This window comes from Delphinapterus leucas, chromosome 6 (genome assembly GCF_059928025.1).
Source record: "Delphinapterus leucas isolate spDelLeu-1000000601 "Yukka" chromosome 6, BTC_Dleu_Yukka2, whole genome shotgun sequence".
NCBI classification, from domain to species: Eukaryota; Metazoa; Chordata; class Mammalia; order Artiodactyla; family Monodontidae; genus Delphinapterus; species Delphinapterus leucas.
The window spans coordinates 36,416,698-36,441,935 of record NC_143134.1 but is presented as its reverse complement, the minus strand read 5'-3'; the positions used below and the strand labels follow the sequence as shown (position 1 = coordinate 36,441,935).

Here is a 25,238-nt window from a genome sequence, read left to right as displayed (position 1 = left end):
CCCAGCCTTGGAAGAGGCCTGGAAATGCAACATCATAACCCCCCAGCAACACACACACACATAACTTCACTATTTCCAACTCTATAGAATCCAGATATTCTCTGGGTGTAGGGAAAATATGTTTCTTTCTAAGCCCAAAGAATGGTGGCTGCTCCATAAAATCTTAAGATGCCCACAGGCAGTCTGAGACATGAGACAGGCTAACCTTACCCAGCGACACCATATGGCTGTAGTTCTCCAGCATTACATCCCGATACAGGGTCCTCTGAGCAGGACTCAGTAGCTTCCACTCCTTCTGGGTGAAGGCCACAGCCACATCCTTGAAGGCCATTAATGCCTGTAACACAAACACATCCCTGCTCACCCAGAAGCCACCCATGCCCACTAGTCAACTTAACCTAAGCCACTAACCAGAGCCATGGCAGCAATAAGGCTAGCGTGGGGCACGCGGGTGAGATAGACAGATAGATCCTGCTTTCAACCTGAACCCTTCTGCCATATGTTCAAGACTACCAATCCTTCTCCCACATTGCTGGTGGCTCTATTCAGGGGTTCTCTATTCTATTGATCTTTATGTCTACGATGCTGTGAAAATCACAGTTTTGATTACTCTAGATATCCTGTAGGTCTTGAAATCAGGTAGAGTGATTCCTCCCCCTTTATTCTTCATTTTAAAGATATTTCACCTATTCTAGGGCTTGTGCCTTTCCATATAAATTTTAGAATAATCTCATCTATATCTACCAAAAAACCCTGCTGGAATTTTGACAAGATTTGCATTAAACCTGTATATCAATTTAGGAAGAAATGACATCTTTACCATGTTGACTCTTCAAATCTATGAACATGAGATGTCTCTCCATTTACTGAGATGTTCTTTGATGTCTTTCATCAGCATGTTGTGGTTTTCAGCATACAAATCCTAAGTAGGTTTTGTTTAAAAACTGATCCCTAAAAATTCCTTAATTTTTCTTTTTTTTACTGATTTTAATGGTATTGTATTTTTAGTTCAGTTAAAAATGATATAGATTTTGTTCATTGCTATGATATAGAAATAAATTGTATGCTTATCTTGAATCCTGCAACATGGCTGAACTCACTTATTAGCTCTAGGAGTTTTTCTTCTCCTAGATTCCTTAAGATTTCCTATATAGACAATCATGGTATTTGCATATAGGGACAGATTTATTTCTTTCCTTATAATCTATATGTATTTTATTTCCTGTCTTGCCTTACTATAGAACTTCTAGCACAAAAGTGAATAAGAGTGGTGGGGGCTTCCCTGGTGGCGCAGTGGTTGAGAGTCCGCCTGCCGATGCAGGGGGCACGGGTTCGTGCCCCGGTCCGGGAAGATCCCACATGCCGCAGAGTGGCTGGGCCCGTGAGCCATGGCCTCTGAGCCTGCGCGTCCGGAGCCTGTGCTCCTCAACGGGAGAGGCCACAACAGTGAGAGGCCCGCGTACCGCAGAAAAAAAAAGAGTGGTGGGAGCAGACATCCTTTCCTTGTTCTTCATATGAGGAGGAAAACATAATGTCTCAAAGCATTAAGAATACTGTTCCACAAAGATACCACATCACACCCATTAGGATAGCTATTACCAAAGAAACAGAAAAAAAAAGGTTTTGGGAGGGAGTGGAGAAACTGGAACCTTTGTGCACTGTTGTGGAAAAAGTAAAATGGTATGGTTTCTGTGGAAAAGAGTTCAGCAGTTCCTCAAAAAGTTAAACATACAAAAAAAAAAGTTAAACATACAATTTACCATATGATCCAGCAATTTTAATCCTCAGTATATATACCCCAAAGGATCAAAAGCAAGGACTCAGATACTCATACACCAATGCCCATAACAGCATTATGCACAATAGCTCAAAGGTGGCAACAACCCAAATGTCCATCAACAGATAAATAGATAAGAAAATGTAGTACATATATACAAAAAACTGTACATTATTCAGCCTTAAAAAGGAAGGAAATTCTGATACATGCTCCATCAGAGATTAGCCTTGAAAACACTATGCTAAGTGAAATAAGCCAGTCACAAAGGACAAATATTGTTTGATTCCACTTATAGCAGGTACCTGGAATAGGTAAATTCATAGAGACAAAGTAAAATAGAGGTTACCAGGAGCTGGGGGGGAGTGGAGAATGGGGAGTTATTATATAACGGATAGAGTTTCAGTCTAGGAAGATGAAAAAGTTTTGGAAATGAAGAAAGGTGATGACTGCACAATGGTGTGAATGAACTTAATGCCAACGAACTGGACATTTTAAAATGGTGAAAATTTTGTTATGTATATTTTATATTTAAAAAAAAAAGAATTATGCTACTTATAGATATTTTTGTAGATGTCCCTAATCAAGTAGAGGAGTTCCCCTGTTTCTATTGTTCTAAGGTGTTTTTTTCCCCCACAAATGGTTATTGAATTCTGCCAAATACTTGTACTGAATAAACTGATATTAATATAATCATGTGGTCTTTCTTCTTTAGCCTGTTGATATGGGGGATTACACTGATTGAGTTTCAAATGTGAAACCAGTCTTGTGTCCCTGGAATAAATCACACTTGATAATGGTATACGGTTATTTTTATATATTGTTGAACTCAATCTGCTAATAATTTAAGGATTTTCATGTCTATATTCATGAGAGAGGTTGAACTGTAGTTTTCATTTTTCCTATTAGCCTTGTCTGGTTTTATTACCAGCATAATATCCATAAAGTGAATTAGAAAGTGTTCCCTCCTATTTTCTGAAACAAAAATCATGTAGCATTGGTGTTTAAGTCTCCTTTAAAAATTTGGCAGAATTCCACAGTAAAATCACCTGGGCCTATAAATTTCTTTTGTGGAGTTTTTAAATTATAAATTGGATTTTCCTAATAGTTATAGCCCTGTTCAAATTATCTACTCCATATTGGTCAAGTTAAAGTACAACAGTTTGTTTTTCAAGGAAACCAGTCCCGTTTCATCTAAGTTGTCAAATTTATGGGTGGATATTCTGTTGATGGCTACAGAGTATGTAGTAATACCCCTTGTTTCACTCCTGATACTGGTAATTTGTGTCTACCCTTTTTTTCTTAGTCTTGCTAAAGTTTAGTCAATTTTATTGTTTTCAAAGAATCAGCTCTTTATTTCACTGATTTTCTCTATTCTTTTTATTTTCAATTTCATTGATTTTTGCCTTTATCACTATTATTTCCTTCCATTTTGTTCTTCTGAGTTTACTTTGCTCTTATTTTTCTAGGTTCTTGAGGCAGAAGCCTAGATTATTGACTTGAGACTTCCTGTTTTCTAACATATACATTTAGTGCTACAGGTTTTTCTCTCAAGACTGCTTTAACTGCATCCCACATACTTTGATATCTCATAGTTTCCTTTTCATTCACTTTCATGCAGGTTTTTTTATTTCCCTTGAGATGTCATTTTTGATGCCCAGATTATTTAGCAGTGTGTTATTTTCTAAGTGCTTAGAGATTTTTCTGTTAACTTTCTCTTATTGATGTCAAGTTTGATTCCATTGTGGTCAGACAATATACTTTGCATGATTTAAATTTTTTTAATTCATTAAGGTAAACAAATTTTTTTGTTTCATGTGTTGTTTTGTGGCCCAGAATGTATCTATCTTCATACAGTCATCCCTCAGTATCCACAGAGGACTGGTTCCAGAGCCCCCCTTCATATACCAAAATCCACAGATGCTCAAGTCCTGTATATTACATAGCATGGTATTTGTATATAACCTCATACATCCTCCTGTATACTTTAAGTCATCTCTAGATTACTTATAATGCCTAATACAATGTAATGCCATGTAAATAGTTGTAAATATAATGTAAATGCTGTGTAAATAGTTGCTGGCACACAGCAAATTCAAATTTTGCTTTTTGGAACTTTCGGAAAATTTTTCTTTTTTAATTTTTGATCTGCAGTTGGTTGAATCTGCAGATGTGGAACCCATGGATATGGAGGGCTGACTGTAAGAATATGCATTTTGCTATCGTTAGGTGGAACGTTCTGTAAATGTTGATTAGATTCTGTCGGTTGATGGCATTGTTGAGCTCCTACTGATTTGGGGTCTAAGTATTCTATATAACATTGAGAGAGGGTGTTGAAGTCTCTAATTGTTGATTTGTCTATTTCTCCTTTCAGTTTTCTCTTCACATCTTTTGAAGCTCAGTTATTTGATGCATACACATTAAGGATCCTGTCTTGCTGACGAATTGACCAATTTATCACCCTCTGTATCTGGTAATTTTCTTTGAAGTCTATCTTACCTGATATTAATATAGCCACTCTTGCTTTCCTTTGATTAATGTCTGCATGATGTATCTCTTTTTTATGATTCCTCTTCAGTTGTGAAAAATATTTTCATTTCATACAGGATTTGGCGTTTATAATTCTTTTACTTCAGTGCCTGAAAAACATCACACCACTTTCCATCTAGCCTCTCATTTCTGATGAGAAATTCACTACCATTCTAATAGTTTTCTTCCTCTGTAAGAAATGTGTTATTTTTTTTAGCTGATTTCAAGATGTTTTCTTCATTTTTAGTGTTCAGCAGTTTCATTATAATGTATCCTGGTGTGGATTTCAGTGGGCTTATCATGTTTGGGATACACTCAGCTTTTTGAATCTGTAGGTTTACATCTCTTGCCAAATTTAGGAACTTTTCAGCAATTAATTATTCTAATACTTTTTCAACCCTGCCCTTCTTTGCTTCTTCTTCCAGAACTGCAGTAACACAAATGTTAGATATTTTGTTATACTCTCACAATTCTTGAGACTCTGTTCGTCTTTTTCCCAGTATATTTTCTTCCTGTTGCACAGATTGGGTAATTTCTATTATTCCATCTTATAGTCCAATAATTTCTCTGTTACCTCCAATCTGCTCTTAAGCCCATCTTCTGAACTTTTTCTTTCAGGTACATATTTCTCAGTTCTGAAATTTCTATATGCTTATTCATTACATCTTCTATTTCTTTGCAGAGGCTTTCTAATTTTTCATTTTTCTCAAGTGTGTTCTTTTAGTTCTGGATATCCAATTGTCCAAGCACCACTTGTATAGACTGTTCTTTTTCAATTGAATAGTTTTGGCATCCTTGTCAAAAATCAATTGATCATATGTAAGAGGAATATTTTTCTGGGCTCTCAGTTCTATTCCACTGATCTATATGTTTATACTTATGGCAGTATAACACTGTTTTGCCTCTGTTTGTAGCTTGGAGCTAAGTATTGAAATCAAGCAGAGCGAGTCCTCCAACTTTCTTTTCCTTTTTCAAGATTGTTTTGACTATTCAGGGTCCTATGAGATTCCAAATGAATTTTAGGATAGGTTTTTCTATTTATGTAAAACATGAATGGTACTTTGATAGGGACTGTATTGAATCCATAGATCACTTTGGATATTACTGTCATCTTAGCAATATTGTCTTCCAATCCATAGCATGGGAAGTCTTTCCATTTATTTAGGTCTCCTTTAATTTCAGCAATGTTTTGCACTTTTCAGTGAACAAGGCTTTTGCCTGCTTGGTTTATTACTGAATATTTTATTATTTTTGATGCTATTGTAAGTGGGATTTTAAAAAATATTTCCTGTTTGAATAGTTCTTTGAAAACGTACATAAATACAACTGACTCTTGTGTGTTGATTTTGTGTCCTGAAACTTTGCTGAATTCATTTTTAGCTCTAACAATTTTTTTGTGGATTCTAGGGTTGTATAGACTTGAGATAATGTCTGGAGGAAAGAAATAATTTTACTTCTGTTTGAATGTGGATGCCGTTTCTTTTTCTGCCTGATTATTCTGGCTAGAACTGCCAGTACTATGTTGAACAGAAGTGGCAAAAGCTGACATCCTTATCTTGTACTGTTTTTCAGGGAAAAGCTTTCAGTCTTTCACCATAAAGAACAACATTAGTGTGGATTTTTCATATAAGGCCTTTATCACGTTGAAGAAGTTTTCATCTATTCCTAGTTTACTGAATGTTTTTACCATGAAAGGGTACTGAATTTTGTCAAGTGCTTTTTTGTCATCAATTGAAATGATCATGCAGTTTTTATCCTTCATTCTCTGAATGAAGTATATTACAGGATTTTAATATTTTGAAACATCATTGTAAATCTCACTTGGTCATGAGTTACAGCATTTTGGTGAGGATTTTTGCCCCTATATTCACAAGGGATATTAGCCTGTAGTTTTCTTTTCTTGTAGTGTCTTTGTCTGAGACCTCTGTAGTCAGAGCAATCTGTCACAGAATGAAACAGAAAGTGTCCTCTCCAGTATTTTGGAATAGTTTGAGAAAGATTTGTGTTAACTTTTCTTTATATATTTAGTAGAATTAACAAGTGAAGCCATCTCATTGTGAGCTTTTCTCTGTTGGGAGGTTTTTTTAATGACTGCTCCAATATCCTCACTAGTTATAGATCTATCCATAATTTCTATTCTTTCCTGAGTCAGTTGAGATAAACTGTGCATGTCTCAAAATTTGTCCATTTCACCTTGGGTAGCAAATTTGTTGGCATACAGCTGTTAATAGTATTCCCTTATAATCCTCTATATTTTTAAAAAATTGATAATAAAGTTTCCAATTTCATTTCTGATTTTAGTAACGAGTCTTTTTTTTGTTAGTCAATTTAGATAAAGGTTTGTCAATTTTGTTAATCTTTTTAAGGAACCAACTTTAGGTTTTGTTGATTTCTCTATCATTTTTCTATTCTCTATTTTGTCTTTGCTCTTTTATTATTTCCTGCCTTCTGCTAGCTTGAGTTTAGTTGGTGCTTCTTTTTCTAGTTACATAGGTTATACAGTTAGGTTATTAATTTGAGTTCTCCCTTAATACATGCATTTACAGCTATAAATTTCCCTCTAAGCACTGTTTTCACCATATTCCATAAGTTTTGGTATGTCATGTTTTTATTTCCATTTGTCTCCCAAAGTATTTTCTACTTTGTGATTTTTCTTCTTGACACATTAGTTGTTTAAGAGTGTCCTACTTATTTTCCACATATTTGTGAATTTTCCAAAGTTCTGTTATTCAGTTCTAGTTTCATTCCATTGTGAACAGAAAAGTTACTTTGTAAGATTTCAATCATTTTCAAACTTAAGACTTACCTGTAGCCTAACATATGGTCTATCCTGGAGAACGTTCCATGTGCACTTGAGTGGAATATATATTTTGCTATTGTTGGGTGGTGTGTTCTGTACATATGTTAGGTGAAACTGATTTACAGTGTAGTTCAAGTTCTATATTTCCTTGTTGATCTCCTGTCTGGCTGCCCTATGCAGTATAGAAAGCTGAGTATTGAAGTCACCAACCATTATTGCAGACCTATTTTTCTCTCAATTCTGTCCATTTTTACTCCATATATTTTGGGACTATATTGCTAGGTTATGTTTATATTTATAATTGCTATATATTATTTCTGTAGTGAACCTTTTATAAATATGTCTTTCTTCATTTTATTATCTTTTCCTAATTTAAAATCTGTTTTGTCTCATGATACAGCCATCTCAACTCTCTTTTGATTACTATTTGTATGAAATATATTTTTCCATCCTTTTACTTTCAACCTCTTTATGTCCATATTATCTAAAGTGAGTCTCTTGTAAGCAGTGTATGTATAGATCTTGGGTTTTTTTTTTAATCCAAACTGCTAACCTAGGTCTTTTGATTGGGGAGTTTATTCCATTTATATTTAATGTGATTACTGAAAAGGAAGGATTTACTTTTGCCATTTAGCCTTTTGTTTTCTGTGTATATCTTTTGTTCCCCAGTTCCTCCATTACTGCCTTTTAAAATATTTATTGATGTTTTTCTTGTATTTTTTTCACTTTTATCATTTCTTTCATTTTCTGTATATTTTAAAGTATTTTCTTAGTGGTTACCATGTTAACATGTTAAGCTTGTAAAAATCTACTAACTTAGTTTCAATAGTATACAAACACTCTGCTCCTATACTTTTCCATCCCTCTCCCCTTATTTTGTAATTGTCCAAGATTACATCTTTATACAGTGTATGCCCATTAACATAGATGTATATTTTTTGTGTTTGCCTGAAATCATACAGAAAAAGCAGAAGTTATAAACCAAACAAAAAGCACAATAATACTGGCTTTTATACAAGCCTCTGTACTAGTGTTCACTTTTCTTTCTTATGGTTTAGAGTTACTATCTAGTGTCCTTTTCAAATCAGCTTGAATGTTTTGTTTTGGTTTGGTTTGGTTTTTGGGTTTTTGTAGAGCAGGTCTACTGTTAATGAGCTCTCTCAGATTTTATCTGGTAACATCTTAATTTCTCCCTCATTCTTCAAGAATAATTTGCCAGATATAGAATTCTTAGTTGACAGTTTTTCTTCCAAGACTTAAAGTGTGTTATGTCTCTGACTAGTGGCCTCCATGGTTTCTGGTGAGAAATTGGCTGTTAATCTATCTGAGGGTCAAACAACTTCTCACTTGCTGCTTTCAAAATTCTGTCTTTGGGTTTTGACAATTTGGTGTGGATCTTTTTGAGTTTATCCTACTTGGAGTCTGTTGAGTGTCAGGGATATATAGATTTATTCTTTTATCAAATTTGGGAAGTTTCTGGATATTATTTCTTGAAATTTTCTCTCTCCCCTTTCCTTCTGCAATTCCCAGTATGTGTATGTAAGTAAACCTGATGGTGTCACACAGGTTTTTCAAGCTAATCTTTTCTTTCTGTTCCTCACAATGGGTAACCTCAGTTGAAATATTTCCAAGTGTACAGATTTAATTTTACCTGTTTAAATATGCTGTTGAACCCCTTTAATGAATTTTTCCCTTCAGTTATTGTACTTTGCAGCTCCAAGATTCCTATATGGTTCCCTTCTATAATTTCTCTTTATTGATAATCTCTATTGGTTCAAACATTGTTGACATATTTGTTGACCTAGTTCCTTTCGTTCCATGTCCATGGTTTTCTTTAGCTCTTTATGCATATTTAAGAGTTGATTTAAAGTCTTTGTGCTGGGGCTTCCTCATGGATAGTTGGTAGGCAGGCAGTTTAAAATGCCACAGTACTCTCCTGCCACAAACTAAGGAGCTTCTTTCTTCACCAAATCTTCCAGTTTTGACTAGATTCCAAAGTTTTACAAAAGTTAATTCTGACAGTTCTGGCAGCCCATTAGTTGCTTTTGAGCAGGTACGATCATGGATTTCCCTTACTCTGTCATTTTTCATATCACAAAGTTTTTTTTTTAATTGTATGATTCCATTTATATGAAATATCCACAACAGTTAAAACCACAGAGACACAAGAGGGTTAGTGGTTGTATCTGGGAAGAGGAGCAAATAGGGAGTGATTGCTTAATGATAAAAATGCTGGAACTAGATAGAGGTGATGTTTGCACAACACTGTGAATGTACTAAATGCCACTGAATTGTACATATTAAAACGGCTAACTGGGCTTCCCTAGTGGTGCAGTGGTTGAGAGTCCACCTGCTGATGCAGGGGACATGGGTTCGTGCCCCGGTCCAGGAAGATCCCACATGCCGTGGAGCAGCTGGGCCCGTGAGCCATGGCCGCTGAGCCTGCACGTCCGGAGCCTCTGCTCCGCAACGGGAGAGGCCACAACAGTGAGAGGCCTGTATAACGCAAAAAAAAACAAAAACAAACAAAACAAAACAAAAAAAACGGCTAACTTTATGTTATGTGAATTTCACATCAACAAAAAATTTTAAAGTCACTTTTAAGGAGATGTGTTTCCAAGGGCACTTTCCATATCCTAGTAGATGGCCCAGACTAATACTTTCAACAAATTGGAAAGAGATTATTCACAGGGCTCCCATGATCTTACATACACAGAATATCATCAGAATCTTCCTCATGTTCCTTACACTTCCTGGTGTCAACACTCTGATGTGGAGTCAGGCTCCATATGGGCTTAGCACATTGAAGCTTCCTACATGTCACTTGTATCTATGGCCTTTCTCCCTCTATCAGTCTTCTTGACACTGAACAAATCCAGAGTTTCACATTCACTGTATTTAAGGGTTCTCTCCACCCCTGTGAATTTTTACTTGTGTACTCTCTGATGCTTGTGAATTTTGACTAAAGGTTTTTCCACACTCATAACATTTGTGGGGTGCTATGGACTAAATTGTGTCCTCTCAAAATTCATGTTGACCCCTTATTCTCAATGTGTCTATATGTGGAGATATGGCATGCAAGGGATAAGGTTAAATGAGGTCAGAAAGGTAGGGCCCTGATAGGGTTGGTACTTTATAAGAAGAGACCAGAGCTTACTCTCTTTCTGATGCTGCTGTGTGAGCACACAGCAAGAAGGCAGCAGTATGAAAGCCAGGAAGAGAGCCCTCACCAGGAACCAAATCAGCCAGTACCCTAATTTTAACTTCCCAGCTTTGAAAACTGTGAGAAATAAATTTCTGTTGTTTAAGTCACCAGTCGATGGTATTTTGTTATGGCAGCCCTAGCAGACTAATACAGATTTTGGTACTGACAGTGGGGTGCTGCCGTAACAAATTCCTAAAACTGTGGATATGGCTTTGAAACTGTATGATGGGTAGAGATTGGAAGAATTTTGTGGTGCATGCTAGAAAAATCTGAGATTGACATGAAGGGACTGTTGGTAGAAATACAAACATTAAAGGTGATTTTTATGAGGGCTCAGAAAGAGAAGAGCTGAAAAGAAAAGTTCCACCTTCTTAGAGAATACATAAATAATCATGAAAAAAATGATGGCAGAAATATAGATGTTAAAGGACATTTGGTGATGTCTCAGATGGAAATCAGGAACAGGTTACTGGAAACTGGAGGAAAGGTGATCCTGGCTATAAAGTGGCAAAGAACTCGAGTGAACTGTGTTCTAGTGTTCTGTGGAAGGTTGAACTTGTGAGTAATGAGACTGGATATTTAACCGAGATTTCAAAGCAGTGTTAAGGAGTGGCTTGGTTCCTCCTGACTACTTATGGTAAAATGTAAAAGAAGAGAGATGAAGTGAAGAAGGAATTGTTAAGTAAAAATGAACCCATACTGAAGACTGGAAAATTCTTAACTTATCTACATTGTAAAAAAAGAGAGAGAAAACTTGTTCTGAGGAGAACACTGAGGGCATGTCTGAACAATTTGATAAGGTAATTAGTATGGGTGTGAACCATGAATTTAATCAGCCATCTTAGCAGAAGCCAGGAAGAGATGGACGTATACCCACAAAAACACTGCAGCTGGCACTAAAGTAGGCACAGAAAATGGGATGAAACAGGAAGAGTGTGAATATGCGTTATCCTTCAAGGAAAGAGAGGCTATTCGTAAGTTGTCAGGGCTGCTAATCCCATCACAGGCCCAGGGGGCAAAGCTGCCACTCCTTGCTTACAGCAGGGCCCTCTCAGAAAGCCACAGAGGCAGGGTCACCCCTCTGGGCCAAAGGGGTACTGCCAATCCAGTGGGCCTGGAGAGTAGAACATCAAACCAGAGGGTTATTCTCCAGCCTTAGCATCTAATACAATTTACCTTGCTAGGTTTGGACTTATTTAGAATCCTTCACCCTATCTTCCTTCTGATTTCTCCCTTTTAGAATGGGAATGTGTATCCTACTCCTGTCCATCATTTTATTTTGCAAGTACATAACTTGCCTGGTTTCACAGGTTCACAACTGGAGAGGAATTTTACCTTAGGGAAATGGTACCTTTACTCATGTCTCACCTGTATCTGATTTAGATATTTAGATGAGACTTTGGGCTTTAAAGTTGATACTGGTATGAGTTAAGATCTGGGGGGCTGTTAAGATGAAATACTGTATGTTCATGTCAGAAGGACATGAATTTTGAAGGGCCGGGTGTGCAATGCCATGGAGTGAATGATGTCCCACAAAATTATGTTGAAGCCTTAACCCCAATTTGGTTGTATTTAGAGATGGGGCCTCTAAGGAAGTATTGAGGCTAAGTGAGGTCATAAGGCTGGGGCCCTGATCCAATAGGAATGGTGCCTCATAAGAGGAAGAGATACCAGAACTCTGTCTCTGCCATATGAACACACGGCAAGAAGCCAGCCATCTACAAGCCAGGAATAATCCTCACCAGGAACTGAATTGGCTGCACCTGGATCTTACATTTTCCAGCCCCCAGAACTGTGATAAAATAAAATTTCTGTTGTTTAGGTCACCTAGTGTGTGATACTCTTTTATGGCAGCCCTAGGAGTGTAATACAGAGGGTTTCTCTCCAGTATAAACTTCCTGATGCTGAATAAGATTTGCAATTTGACAAAAGGCTTTCCCACACTTATCACATCCATAGGGTTTCTCACCAGTGGGGATTCTGTGGTGGTAATGATGGTAGAAGCTCTGGCTGAAGCACTCCCTATAGATACTACATTTGTATGGCTTTTTTCCCATGCTGTAACTTCTTTGGTGCTGGCCAAGTTGTGAGTTCAAACAGAAGCCCCTCCCACATTTATCACATCTGTAGGGCTTCTCTCTGAAGTAGATTCTTTGGTGTTGGGTTAGATATAAGCTATAGATAAAGGATTTCCCACACACCTTACACTCATAGGGCTTCTCCCTGTGAGTTTGTAAGTTTGCCTATGTGGAACAAGGTATGAGTTCTAACTAAAGGCTATCTATCTCACACTTAACAGATTTTTAAGTTTCTCTCCCAAATGGATGCTCTGGTGCTGAAAGAGATTTGAGATGGATTTAAATCCTTTCTTTTCCTACACTGTTACATCCATAGGGTTTCTCTCCAGTGTGAAATCTCTAATGCTGAAGATGAGAATTTTGACTGAAGCTTTTCAAATATTCAGTATACTTGTAATGTTTCTCTCCAGTATGAATCCTCTGATAGTAAGTTTTGAGCTTTCAATGAAGCATTTACTTCCATTATCACACACATAGGGTTCCTCACCAAAATGAATTTTCTGATGTTGCCTGAGTTCATAATTGAATCTGAAGCCTCTGCCATAAATGACACAATTGTGGGTTCTTCTTCCTGAAGTATCACTCTCCGTGTAGGAAAGTCTGAGTTTAGACTGACGTTGCTCCTACACTCATCAAATCCCTTGGTTCTTGTTCCTGCAGAATTTGGGGAGGCATGGTCACTTACCAGAAATACAAGAGAATTCCTCAGGGAGGGTCTTGAAGGAATCTAACCTGAGCCAATGTTACAAGCTTTCCCCAAACCAGGCTCCCAAGGACCATGCCTCAAGACCATCCCCAATACCAAGAAGGAACCATTATCTGAGATTTCTTCTCTCACAAAATAAGATGGTTTTTCTCCATCTTTATTGCAGAATTGCCTGTTTTGACTTAGGTTGTATACATGAATTTTCTCCTATTCAACATTAGTCCACTGAAGGCAGAGCCTATGATGTTTCTGTCCTGAAGTTCTTTCTGATTAGGCAAAGGAGATCTTGCTTTTGGGCACAATGTGCCTGATACCAAAGTAATTCAGATAAAGTCCAGAGTGGCTCATCAGCCGATTGGCAAGCTAGCACTGTGGCCACATGTAGCTGCCTCTATCCCAGTCTAAGAAAGCAAGCAGGTGATGGCTCTGGGGTGTTCATTCCAGTCACTTCCCAACTGCTAATCCTTGTAACCTCATCATCAAATCACAGACCATGAGCTTCCCCAACAAGGAACAGAAAGTCAAGTGAGAGAGAGAATATGGGGGCCCAATCAGCAATACTCTGTCTTCCTCTCAGTCCCTCTGGGGACACTGCATGGGTCTCCAAGTTGGATGTCAGGGGTGGGGCTAGCACAGAGACCCTAGCCCCAGAAGTGGTGGAGGGCACTGCTAGAGGGCTGGCAAGGGAGAACTACCCAGTTTAGCCTCCCACAAGCTTTGATATGTTGTATTTCCATCATCACTCTGTTCTAATTTCTCTTACAATTTCTTCTTTGATGTAAGGATTAGTAAACAGTGTGCTGTTTAATTTCCAAAATTTTAAATTTATATTATTGTTGACTTCTAACACAATTCTCTTGAGTCATAGAATATACTTTGTATTCTTTAAATCTTTTTAAATTTATTAAGACTTCCTTTATAGACCCCCCATGTAGTCTGTCTTGGTGAGCATACCAAATGTACTTGAAAAGAATGTGTATTCTACAGTTGTAGGGTGCAGTGTTCTATAATTATCAACCAGGATAACACAGTTGCTAGTTTTCTTCAGATCATCTATGTCTTTACTAATTTTTTACCTAGTTGTTCTATCAATTACTCAAAAGGGGGCCTTTTTCTCCCTTTAATTCTGACAAATATTTTGAAGCTTTGTTATTTTGAACAGTTATACACACACATAACTCTTATGTCCTCCTGATGAAGTGACTCCTTTATCATTCCAAAATGGTCTTCTTTCCCTCTGTCTTGAAGTTGATTTTATCTGATAGCTGATAGTGAGTGCTATGTTTTCCTTTCCTCGTTGGGCATAGTTAATGTAGAGACTTTAAAGTCCTTGCCTGATAATTTCATCCACAGGGTGAATTATGGTATGTAAACTATATATCAAAAAAAATTAAAATTTAAAAGATGAGTAAGATTCAGAATAGTTGAGGAAAAAGCAGAGGGCTAAGAATCAAGATGAGGCATGTAGGGAGGAAGGGAACACAGATGCCATGAGCAGGAGAGGGAGAAAGCCTATGATATGGGTAGGGTAAAACATCTGGCAGGAGGGAAAGGTAAGCTAGTGGTAGAACAGAGAGCAGAGGTGTTAGAGCATCTTGTGGATGGTTTTAAAAGCAGACAAAAGAACACAGATACTCTACTATAGAGTTGTAGCTCATATGATTTAAAACACTCATGTCTCTTCACTTGGCCATATTTTGTGGTAAGTCCAAAATTCATTTCATGAACAAAATTTCCGACAGAAATAGGTTCTCAAACATTGAGAACAGGTTAAATTTCCAATGACTGAGAAACAGTGGGATGGAATAGTGAAAATCTGTGAATATTTTTAACCTGTAGAGTCATTGATTTCAATATGAATGTTAGTGGTTTCTTCACTTTAAAGGCATGACAGTGGGGTAGTCACTAGTTTTAATACACTACAATTTTATCATTAAAATCAGTCAGATGCACCAAAAATATTAATTAAATGCAAGTGATAGGGATAATTGAAATGTCTATCAATAGATAAATGAATAAACAAAATGTCTCATAGCCATACAATGGAATACTATTCAAACTTAAAGCAGAATGAAATATTACTGATTTGGGCTACAATGCGGATGAATCTTGAAAATATTACGCTAAGTGAAAGAAAACAGACACAAAAGACCACATATTATATGAGTCCAATTATTTGAAACATCCAGAACAACCAAATCTATAAAAATAGATTAGTGATTGTAAAGAGCTGGGTGGGGGAGGGGAGAATGGGGAGTGACTCCTAATGCGTGCAGGGTTTCTTTGGGGTGAGGGTGGGTCTGAAAACATTATGGAATTAGATAGTGGTGAATGTTGCACAACTTTGTGAATATATTAAAATCTACTGAATTGTACTCTTTAAAAGGGCAAATCTTATTGGAAATGAATTATATGTCAATGAAAACTTTTCAAAATATTTAATTCCAGTGATAGGTAAACCCCTAAAAAAGTTGGAAGTCTTATAAGAATGGAGGCTGTGCTATAGGTAACACTGTCTGTAAACCATCAAAGGCTCCTGCACACAGCAGACATTCAAAAAAAAATTTTGAGATTAAATAAAAGAGTGCTAATTTCCTACTAGTTAATAGCCTCTAGGTACAACCCCCTTCTATGTCACAACTCTAATGCATATTCCAATTTCTCCTCTCAGGTAAAAGCCCTTAGGAAAAAAATGCCTAAATGTCATGATGTATATATAGGTCAGAAAATTCTATATAATTCAGAACTGACATATAACAAAGTACCTGAAAATGCAATTTAAAGAACCCTAAAATATATCATTTCTATGCCTCAAATAACAAACATAAAAACAAACAAACCCCTTTGTTCTTTTGTACTTTCAAAGTAAGTTAAGATTGGGTCCATTTATGAAACAGCTATGTTATAAGTGTCCTACATTTGCAGGTACGGAAACTTCATCTTAAAAAACAAACCTACTCAGATGCTCATGCCCTGGAATCAATTTTTCATGAATGAATAAAAGAAAAAATGTATACTGAGAAATGTTGGTCATAGATAGGATAAGGTTCAGGGTGTGCTAAGGATCCCACAGGAAGTGGCAGAATAGGGACAGGAAAAGTAATGTTCCATTTTGGCCAAGAATGCTTCTCTATTAACATCAGAAATGGTAAAGTGAAACATACAAAAGAAAAGCCCCCACCCCCACCCCGGGAACATTCTGAATTGCATGCACTACATAAACATTTTCTCTCAAAGGTATAAAAGATTTGACAACTGAGGGACATACAGCCCTCAACGATATCTGATAACATCAAAACCAATCATTTTTAACTGATACAGTAACAGACAAATATCCACTATATGAGCTCAGTATTAAGATCAAGTTCAGATCTTACAAAAAAATTCTACACTTGTCATATTTTTAGGACAGGCAAAGCAAAACTTAATTAGCCCAACTGACACTATTTTTGGTAATTGATATAATCAGCATAAGCATCCCACCTGGCATCTGTTTAGGTGGTCAGTAAATGTTAACTCCGTTTGATTACGTCATGTTCACAATATGCCTAGTCTCAGGGATTAGAAAATCTTCCCTTCAGGACATACATTCATTCGATTACTATTTATGGCAAATTCCTTCTCAGAATGCTTCAGAACCGAACTTGTTCCAGGTTCAAGTCCACACTGCTCAGCCTGGGTTTCAGGATTCTGGCTGAACTACTTCCATCCAGGCTCAGAGGGGGTGAAAGCAAAGCCTTCAGGGGCAAGGCAAGTAATGAATGAATCAGGCACCTCAGCCATGGGGTTAAGGGGCACAAGGGGGTGTGACTACACCATGGAGATGCCATTTGGCTCCAGCTACTTGTCATACACACCAAGAGTGTGGACTCGGGACTTAGGTGTAATCTTCCAATTTTTAAGTGTGGAAAACCCAAATATAAAGCATGGGGTCAGCAAACTAAATCTACCCACGAATCACCAGCAGACAGCAGATCAGCATCCTCACCTCTAAACAGAGAAAAATGATGTGACGAAAGGCCACTGACTGCTCCAAGCTTCCCATATGATGAGGGACAGTCTGCAGGTCACCTGCTCTCTGAGACGTGCTAGGCTTCCAGCCACATTCCCACAAGAATGCATTCCCTCAGCTCTTCAACTTGCCAAATCTGTCAGGGGCAGCTCAGGCAGCTTCTTCCTTGAAAGCCTTCCTTCACTTTTTTAGGCCTTGGGAGTCACTGGGCACATAAGCATGATTGTGTTTTAACTGTGTTGATAACACTTTACTACTTGATGAATGCATAGGTCATGAATGGAGCAGAGGAGTCTGAGAAAAGGCTCCAGGTAAGATGAACCACACCTCCAAGATCAGGGCTAGGTACCAACAAGGCAGCTCCAAGACAAGAAAAGGCAATGGGTCCATCCTGCAAGAGCTAGGAAGAAATTTCAGGACTCACCTCATCCCTGGTTGTCAGGAGCCCTGGGGCCATATTCTTGGTCTGCTGAGTGCTCTTCCTAGACAAGAGTCAAGTTGCAGAGGCAGAGCTGGGGAAAGAGAAGAGAAGTGAGGGGGTGCTTGGGAGAAGTACCCTTCTATCCAGCCTCCAAGTTCAGCATAGGCAAGAAGGAGGTAAGGAAGGCAGGTTGCAGAGGGCATCAGAGCCATCCATTCTTAACCAGTGTCCTGTAAGTAAGGCTCCCAGAGCTGGGCCAGCAGCAGGTTTAGTCCCAATCTCCAGTTGGGAAATGAAGTCCACAGCCCCAGCAGCTGGATGAGACTCTATTAAGTCACTGTGTGGACTCTATTAAGAGGAAAGGGCCTCATAGTGCCCACAGATGAGCATTCACATTGAGAAATAAAGTGACCTATCATACTGAAAATAGAAGCTCCCCATCCACATCAGCCCTGAGGCCAAAGGACAAGGCCTAGGAAATTCAAAACAGAAAGACCACTACAGCTCAGGACAGAATGTAGATTTGGGGGGGACAGGGGGACTTGAAGCACGGTAGAAGCCATAACCTGGCTGCACCTTCTCCTTCACATATATACCTAAGATTTGAAATGTGACTTGAAATTTAAGAATGGGCAGTCATAAAATACCTTAGGTCTTCAACAAGTCAATTTCATGACAAATTTTTTTTTTTTTTTTTTTTTTTTGCGGTACGCGGGCCTCTCACTGTTGTGGCCTCTCCCGTTGCGGAGCACAGGCTCCGGACGCGCAGGCTCAGTGGCCATGGCCCACGGGCCCAGACGCTCTGCAGCATGTGGGATCTTCCCGGACCGGGGCATGAACCCGTGTCCCCTGCATCGGCAGGCGGACTCTCAACCACTGCACCACCAGGGAAGCCCCCATGACAAAATTTTTAAGAGGAGAGATTGTCCTTAATGCAAATCCACTTAAGAGATAAACCATTCTTCAGATGTCATCTATTAGCCTTGACTGACTAGTCTGCACAAATGAACTGAAGAAAATTTTGGGGACTATGAAGGCCAATTCAAATGAACTGGGTATTAGATGATGTTAGATAATTATTGTGAATATTGTTAGGTAGGATCATGATATTCTGGATATAGAGAAAAACAAATCACAATTAGAAATGATGCTGAAGTACTGAGGGCGAACTGACATAATTTGCAATTTTTTTTAAATATGAAGGTTTCAACAAGTTAATAGCATAAAAAGAGGGAGGTCTTATGGAATAAAAGGAAGACTTAAGTGACACAGCAATCATACACAATGTGTGGACCTTGTTATATGAACACTGATAAGTTATTAGATGACATTAAAGAATCAGTATTAATTTTGTTAGGATTAGGCTAAAAATGGGCTGTGCTGATACTCTCTGCAAATAATTGTGGCTATATAATAAAAAGTACAAAATCTACAACTAACATCGTATTTAATGCTGAGAAACTAGATGCTATCCACTAAGATCAAAAACAAGGCAAGAATGTCACCTTTCACCACTCCTATTCAACACCATGCTGGAATTCCAAGCTAATGTAAGACGATAAGAAAGGGAAATAAAAGGTATACTGATTGGGAAGGAAGAAATAAAACTGTCTTTGTCTGCAGATGACCTGATTGTCTATGCAGAAAATCCCAAAGAATCAACAAGAAATTTCTAGAGCAAGTGATATATCAAAGCTGCAGCATACAGGGTAAAAATCAGCTGCTTTCCTATACCAGCCATGAACAGATGGATTTTGAAATCAACAACATTCGCAACCAGAAAAGTGAAATACTTAGGTATAAATCTTTTCAAATTTTTCATATAAGATCTATATGAGGAAAACTACAAAACTCTGCTGAAAAAAAATCAAAGATCTAATAAAATGGATAGTCCATATTATGGATAGGGAGACCTGATATTGTTAAGATGTCAGTTCTTCCCAACTTGATCTATACATTCAATCCATTAAAATCCCAGCAAGTTACTTTGAAGATATCAACAAGCTGGTTCTAAAGTTTATACAGAAAGGCAAGGGCCCAGAAGAGCCAACACAATACTGAAGAACAACAAAGTCAGAAGACTGATGTGACCAGATTTTGCAACTTACTATAAAGCTACAGGAATTAAGAAAGTGTGGTATTGGCAAAAAATAAATTTAAAAAATAGACAAATGGATCAATGGAACAGAATAGAGAGCATAGAAATAGACTCACATAAATAAAGTCAACTGAGCAAGGAAAATTTAATGGAGAAAGGACTATCTTTTCAATAAATGGCAGTGCTGGAACAATTGAACAGCCACATACACAGACCTTATACCTTCCACAAAAATTAACTCAAAATGGATAGCAGGGACTTCCCTCGTGGAGCAGTGGTTAAGAATCCTCCTGCCAATGCAGGAGACACAGGTTTGAGCCCTGGTCTAGGAAGATCCCACATGCTGCGGAGCAACTAAGCCCGTGCACCACAACTACTGAGTCTGCGCTCTAGAGCCCGCAAGCCACAACTACTGAGCCTGCGTGCCACAACTACTGAAGCCTGTGGGCCTAGAGCCTGTGCTCCAGAACAAGAGAAGCCACCACCATAAGAAGCCTGCACACTGCAACGAAGACCCAACACAGCCATTAATTAATTAATTAATTAATTGATTTTTTAAAAAATGGATAGCAGAGCTAAAGGTAAAATATGAAACTATAAAACTCCTAGAAAATAACATGGGAGAAAATTTAGGTGACCAGGGACTTGGCAGTGTCTCTTCAGATATAACATGAAAAACACAACCAATGAAAGAAAAATATTGATAAGGTGGATTCTGTTAGGATTAAAAGACTTCTGTTCCACAAAAGATACTGGCAAGAAAATAAAAAGTCAAGTCACAGACTGGAAAAAATACATGAAGGAAAAAGATGACAGAGTGGAAAAGAAAAACAATCATAATCACAGTTAAAAAAACTTGATACACCTCTCAGTAAATGAAAAAGCAAACTAACAGTAAAGAAGAAAAACAGAAGGTTTAAAAAATACTATCAGGCAGTATTGATCAAATTGACATTTATAGAATGCTAAACCCTGCAAGTGTAAAAGGGGCACAAAGAATATTAACCAAGGAAAATGAAATTCCAAGGCATATAAAACAAGTCACCAATTTCAAAGGACTGAAACTTAAAAAGAGTATGTTCTTTGCCCAAGATGGAATTAAAGTAGGAATCAGTAAAGCAACACTGGTCTAAAGGAGATATGGATGAAAGAAAAAATTCCATGGGACATTTAGAAATACTTTTAACTGAATGATTCTAATAAACACAACATATCGAGACATATGACAACTAACCAAATTTGTGATATAGATCTATTACAGGTGTATTGTGTCCCCTATGAAATTCATATGTGAATTCATAACCTCCCGTGCCTTAGAATGTGATTGTATTTTTAGATAGGTCTTCAAAGAGGTAATTAGGTTAAAATGGCATTATTAGGGTGGGCCCTAATCCAATATAACTGGTGTCCTTATAAGAGGAAATTTGAACACAGACAGGTCCAGAGGGAAGCCCATGTAAACAGGGAGAAGACAGCCGGCTACAAGCCAAAGAAGGGCCTCAGAAGAAACCAACACTGCCAACACCTTGATCTTTAACTTCTAGCCTCCAGAATTGAGAGAAAATCAATCTCTGTCGTTTAAGCCACCCAGTCTGTGGTGCATTATTATGGCAATTCTAGCAATAAACACAGCAGCAAAGGCAGTTCTTAAAGGGAAACTTATAGCTTTAAATGAATACACCAGAAAAGTTTTAATTTAAAAAAACAACTCCAGCTCCCACCTTAAGATGCTAGGAAATGAAAAGGAAAAAAAAAATAGAAAATAATAAAGAGGAAAAAATATCAATGAAATATAAATGAAACTCCAAAGAAAATTAAAAAGCCAAAGGCTGATTATTTGCAAATATTAAAATTGCTAAACCCCAGGCCTGAAACTATAAAACTCCTAGAAGGAAACATAGGGGAGAAGCTTCATGACATTGGAATAGGCAATAATTTCTTGGATATAACACAAAAAGCACAAGCAACAAAAGCAAAAATAGACAAATGAGACTACATTAAACTTAAAAACTTCTGTGCAGCAAGGGGAACAAACAACAAAGTGAAAAGGCAATTTATGGAATGAGAGAAAATCGATGCAAACCATGTATCAGATAAAGGGTTAATATCCCAAATATATAAAGAACTCCAGCTCACTAACAAAAAACATATATCCAGACTAAAAAATGGACTAAGGACTTAAATAAACAGCATATGGCCAACAGCATATGAAAAGACACTAAGCATTACAAATTATCAGGGAAATACAAATCAATACCACAATGAGATAGCACCTCTACCCATTAAAATGGCCATTATTTAAAAAACTAAAAACAACACACACACACAGACAAAATAACAAGTTTGGGCAAGGATGTGGAGAAACTGAAACCCTAGTGCACTGTATAGACACTGTGGAAAACACTATGAATGTTCTTTGACTTGAATGGAATTGAATAAGAAATCAGTAACAATAAATTATCTAAAAAAATCCCAAATAGCTGGAAATTAATTAGAGATTGGGCAGAAAAAAAACTGGACTATCAAACACAGAAAACTCTCTTGATGATTTCCATTCTAAAGGAGAACACAGAGATGAAGTAATAACTGAAAGAGGAAATGATGAGCCTTCTCTGCTCAAAACCCTGCAGTGGGTCCCAATGACCACACAAAAAGGTCCACACCTATTATCTTGGCACCCACGGTCTACCCCAATAATGGCCTAACCCCCTTTTCCACTTGAGTTTCCATCAGTCCTCCTACAAACCTTTCCAGGCAGAAAGGACAACCCCTCATATCCTCACAGTTGGGTGCCAATCAGTGACCCATGAGGAGCAGACAAGGTGCCTGTCCCTCAAAGCACCATCTCAAAACCAGTGGGACAAACAGGATGTACCATGCAAGCCCTGGAGTCCTCACGTATAAGGTGCTCTGGGACTAAAGGGAACGACAGGAGTAATTCTGCCAGAGAACATTCAGAAATCTTTGCACTGGAGAAACATCTGAGCTACTTAGATAACAAGAGTGAATTTGTGACGCATAAAGGCATGAAGGAAGAGATTGGTTCAAGATGGCAGAGTAGAAGGCCATGCTCTCACTCCCTCTTGTGAGAGCACTGGAATCACAACTAACTGCTGAACAATCATTGACAGGAAGACACTGGGACTCACCAAAAAAGACACCCCACATCCAAAGACAAGGAGAAGCCACAATGAGACGGTAGGAGGGGCACAATCACAATAAAATCAAATCCCATAACTGCTGGGTGGGTGACTCACAAAGTGGAGAACACTAATACCACAGAAGTCCACCCACTGGAGTGAAGGTTCTGAGCCCCACGTCAGGCTTCCCAAACTGGGGGTCCAGCAACGGGAGGAGGAATTCCTAGAGAATCAGACTTTGAAGGCTAGCGGGATTTGATTGCAGGACTTCGACAGGGCTGGGGGAAACAGAAACTCCACTCTTACAGGGCACAAACAAAGTAGTGTGCTCATTGGGACCCAGGGGAAGGAGCAGTGACCCCACAGGAGAATGAACCAGACCTACCTGCTAGTGTTAGAGGGCCTCCTGCAGAGGCAGGCAGTGGCTGTGTCTCACCATGAGGACAAGGACACTGGCAGCAGAAGTTCTCGGAAGTACTGCTTGGCATGAGCCCTCCCAGAGTCCGCCATTAGCCCCACCAAAGAGCCCAGGTAGGCTCCAGTGTTGGGTTGACTCAGGCCAAACAACCAACAGGGAGGGAACCCAGCCCCACCCATCAGCAGACAAGTGGATTAAAGTTTTACTGAGCTCTGCCCACCAGAGCAACAGCCAGCTCTACCCACCACCAGTCCCTCCCATCAGGAAACCTTCACAAGCCTCTTAGATAGCCTCATCCACCAGAGGGCAGACAGCAGAAGCAAGAAGAACTACAATCCTGCAGGCTGTGGAACAAAAACCATATTCACAGAAAGACAAGATGAAAAGGCAGAGGGCTATGTACCAGATGAAGGAACAAGATAAAACCCCAGAAAAACAACTAAATGAAGTGGAGATAGGCAACCATCCAGAAAAAGAATTCAGAATAATGAGAGTGAAGATTTAATTGATATTTATAGGACATTCCACCCAAAAACTGCAGATTACACTTTCTTCTCAAGTGCACACGAAACATTCTCCAGGACAGATCACATCTTGGGTCACAAATCACACCTCAGTAAATTTAAGAAAACTGAAATCATATCAAGTATCTTTTCTGACCACAACACTATGAGATTAGAAATCAATTACAGGGAAAAAAACGTAAAAAACACAAATACATGGAGGCTAAACAATACGTTACAAAATAACCAAGAGATAACTGAAGAAATCAAAGAGGAAATCAAAAATTACCTATAGACAAATGACAATGAAAACATGAAGATCCAAAACCTATGGGATGTAGCAAAAGCAGTTCTAAGAGGTAAGTTTTTAGCGAAACAAGCCTACCTCAAGAAACAAGAAAAATCTCAATAAACATTCTAACCTTACACCTAAAGGAACTAGAGAAAGAACAAACAAAACCCAAAGTTAGTAGAAGGAAAGAAATCATAAAGGTCAGAGCAGAAATAAATAGAAACAAAGAAAACAATAGCAAAGATCAATAAAACTAAAAGCTGCTTCTTTGAGAAGAGAAACAAAATTGATAAACCATTGGCCAGACTCTTCAAGAAAAAGAGGGAGACGACTCAAATCAATAAAATTAGAAAAGAAAAAGGAGAAGTTACAAAAGACACCACAGAAATACAAAGCATCCTAAGAGACTACTACAAGCAACTCTCTGCCAGTGAAATAGACAACCTGGAAGAAATGGACAAATTCTTAAAAAAGCACAACCTTCCAAGACTGAACCAGGAAGAATTAGAAAATATGAACAGACCAATCACAAGTAATGAAATTGAAACTGTCATTAAAAATCTTCCAACAAACAAAATGCAGGACCAGATGGCTTCACAGGTGAATTCTATCAAACATTTAGAGAAGAGCTAACACCCATCCTTCTCAAACTCTTCCAAAAAAATTGCAGAGGAAGGAACATTCCCAAACTCATCCTATGAGGCCACCATCACCCTGACACCAAAAAGAGACAAAGACACTACAAAAATAGAAAATTACAGACCAATATCACAGATGAATATAGATGCAAAAATCCTCAACAAAATACTAGCAAACAGAATCCAACAACACATTAAAAGGATCATACACCATGATCAAGTGGGATTTATCCCAGGGATGCAAGGATTCTTCAATATATGCAAATCAATCAATGTGATACACCATATTAACAAATTGAAGAAGAAAACCCATATGATTATCTCAATAGATTCAGAAAAAGCTTATGACAAAATTCAACACCCATTTATAATAAAAACTCTCCAGAAAGTGGGCATAGAGGGAACCTACCTCAACATAATAAAGCCCATATATGACAAACCCACAGCAAACACCATTCTCAATGGTGAAAAACTGAAAGCATTTCTTCTAATATCAGGAACAAGACAAGGATGTCCACTCTCACCACTATTATTCAACATAGTTTTGGAAGTCCTAGCCACGGCAATCAGAGAAGAAAAGGAAATAAAAGGAATACAGATTGGAAAAGAAAAAGTAAAACTGTC

At 38.1% G+C, this 25,238-nt stretch overlaps 1 protein-coding gene across 3 annotated transcripts in view; it reads right to left on the bottom strand.

Moving 5' to 3' along the window:
• The window catches only part of ZNF169 (zinc finger protein 169), a 59,206-nt gene that overhangs the window by 28,568 nt on the left and 5,400 nt on the right, over nucleotides 1–25,238 (bottom strand). For 2 of the 3 annotated variants that reach the window (XM_089913000.1, XM_089913001.1), the window contains exon 1: nucleotides 211–25,223. In XM_089913000.1, coding sequence (XP_089769126.1) covers nucleotides 211–379 — 169 coding nt within the window. In that variant the 5' untranslated portion in view covers nucleotides 380–25,223. Of the gene's footprint in view, nucleotides 1–210; nucleotides 25,224–25,238 lie in introns of those variants that run through there. The other variant, XM_022564579.2, reaches the window with a different exon arrangement.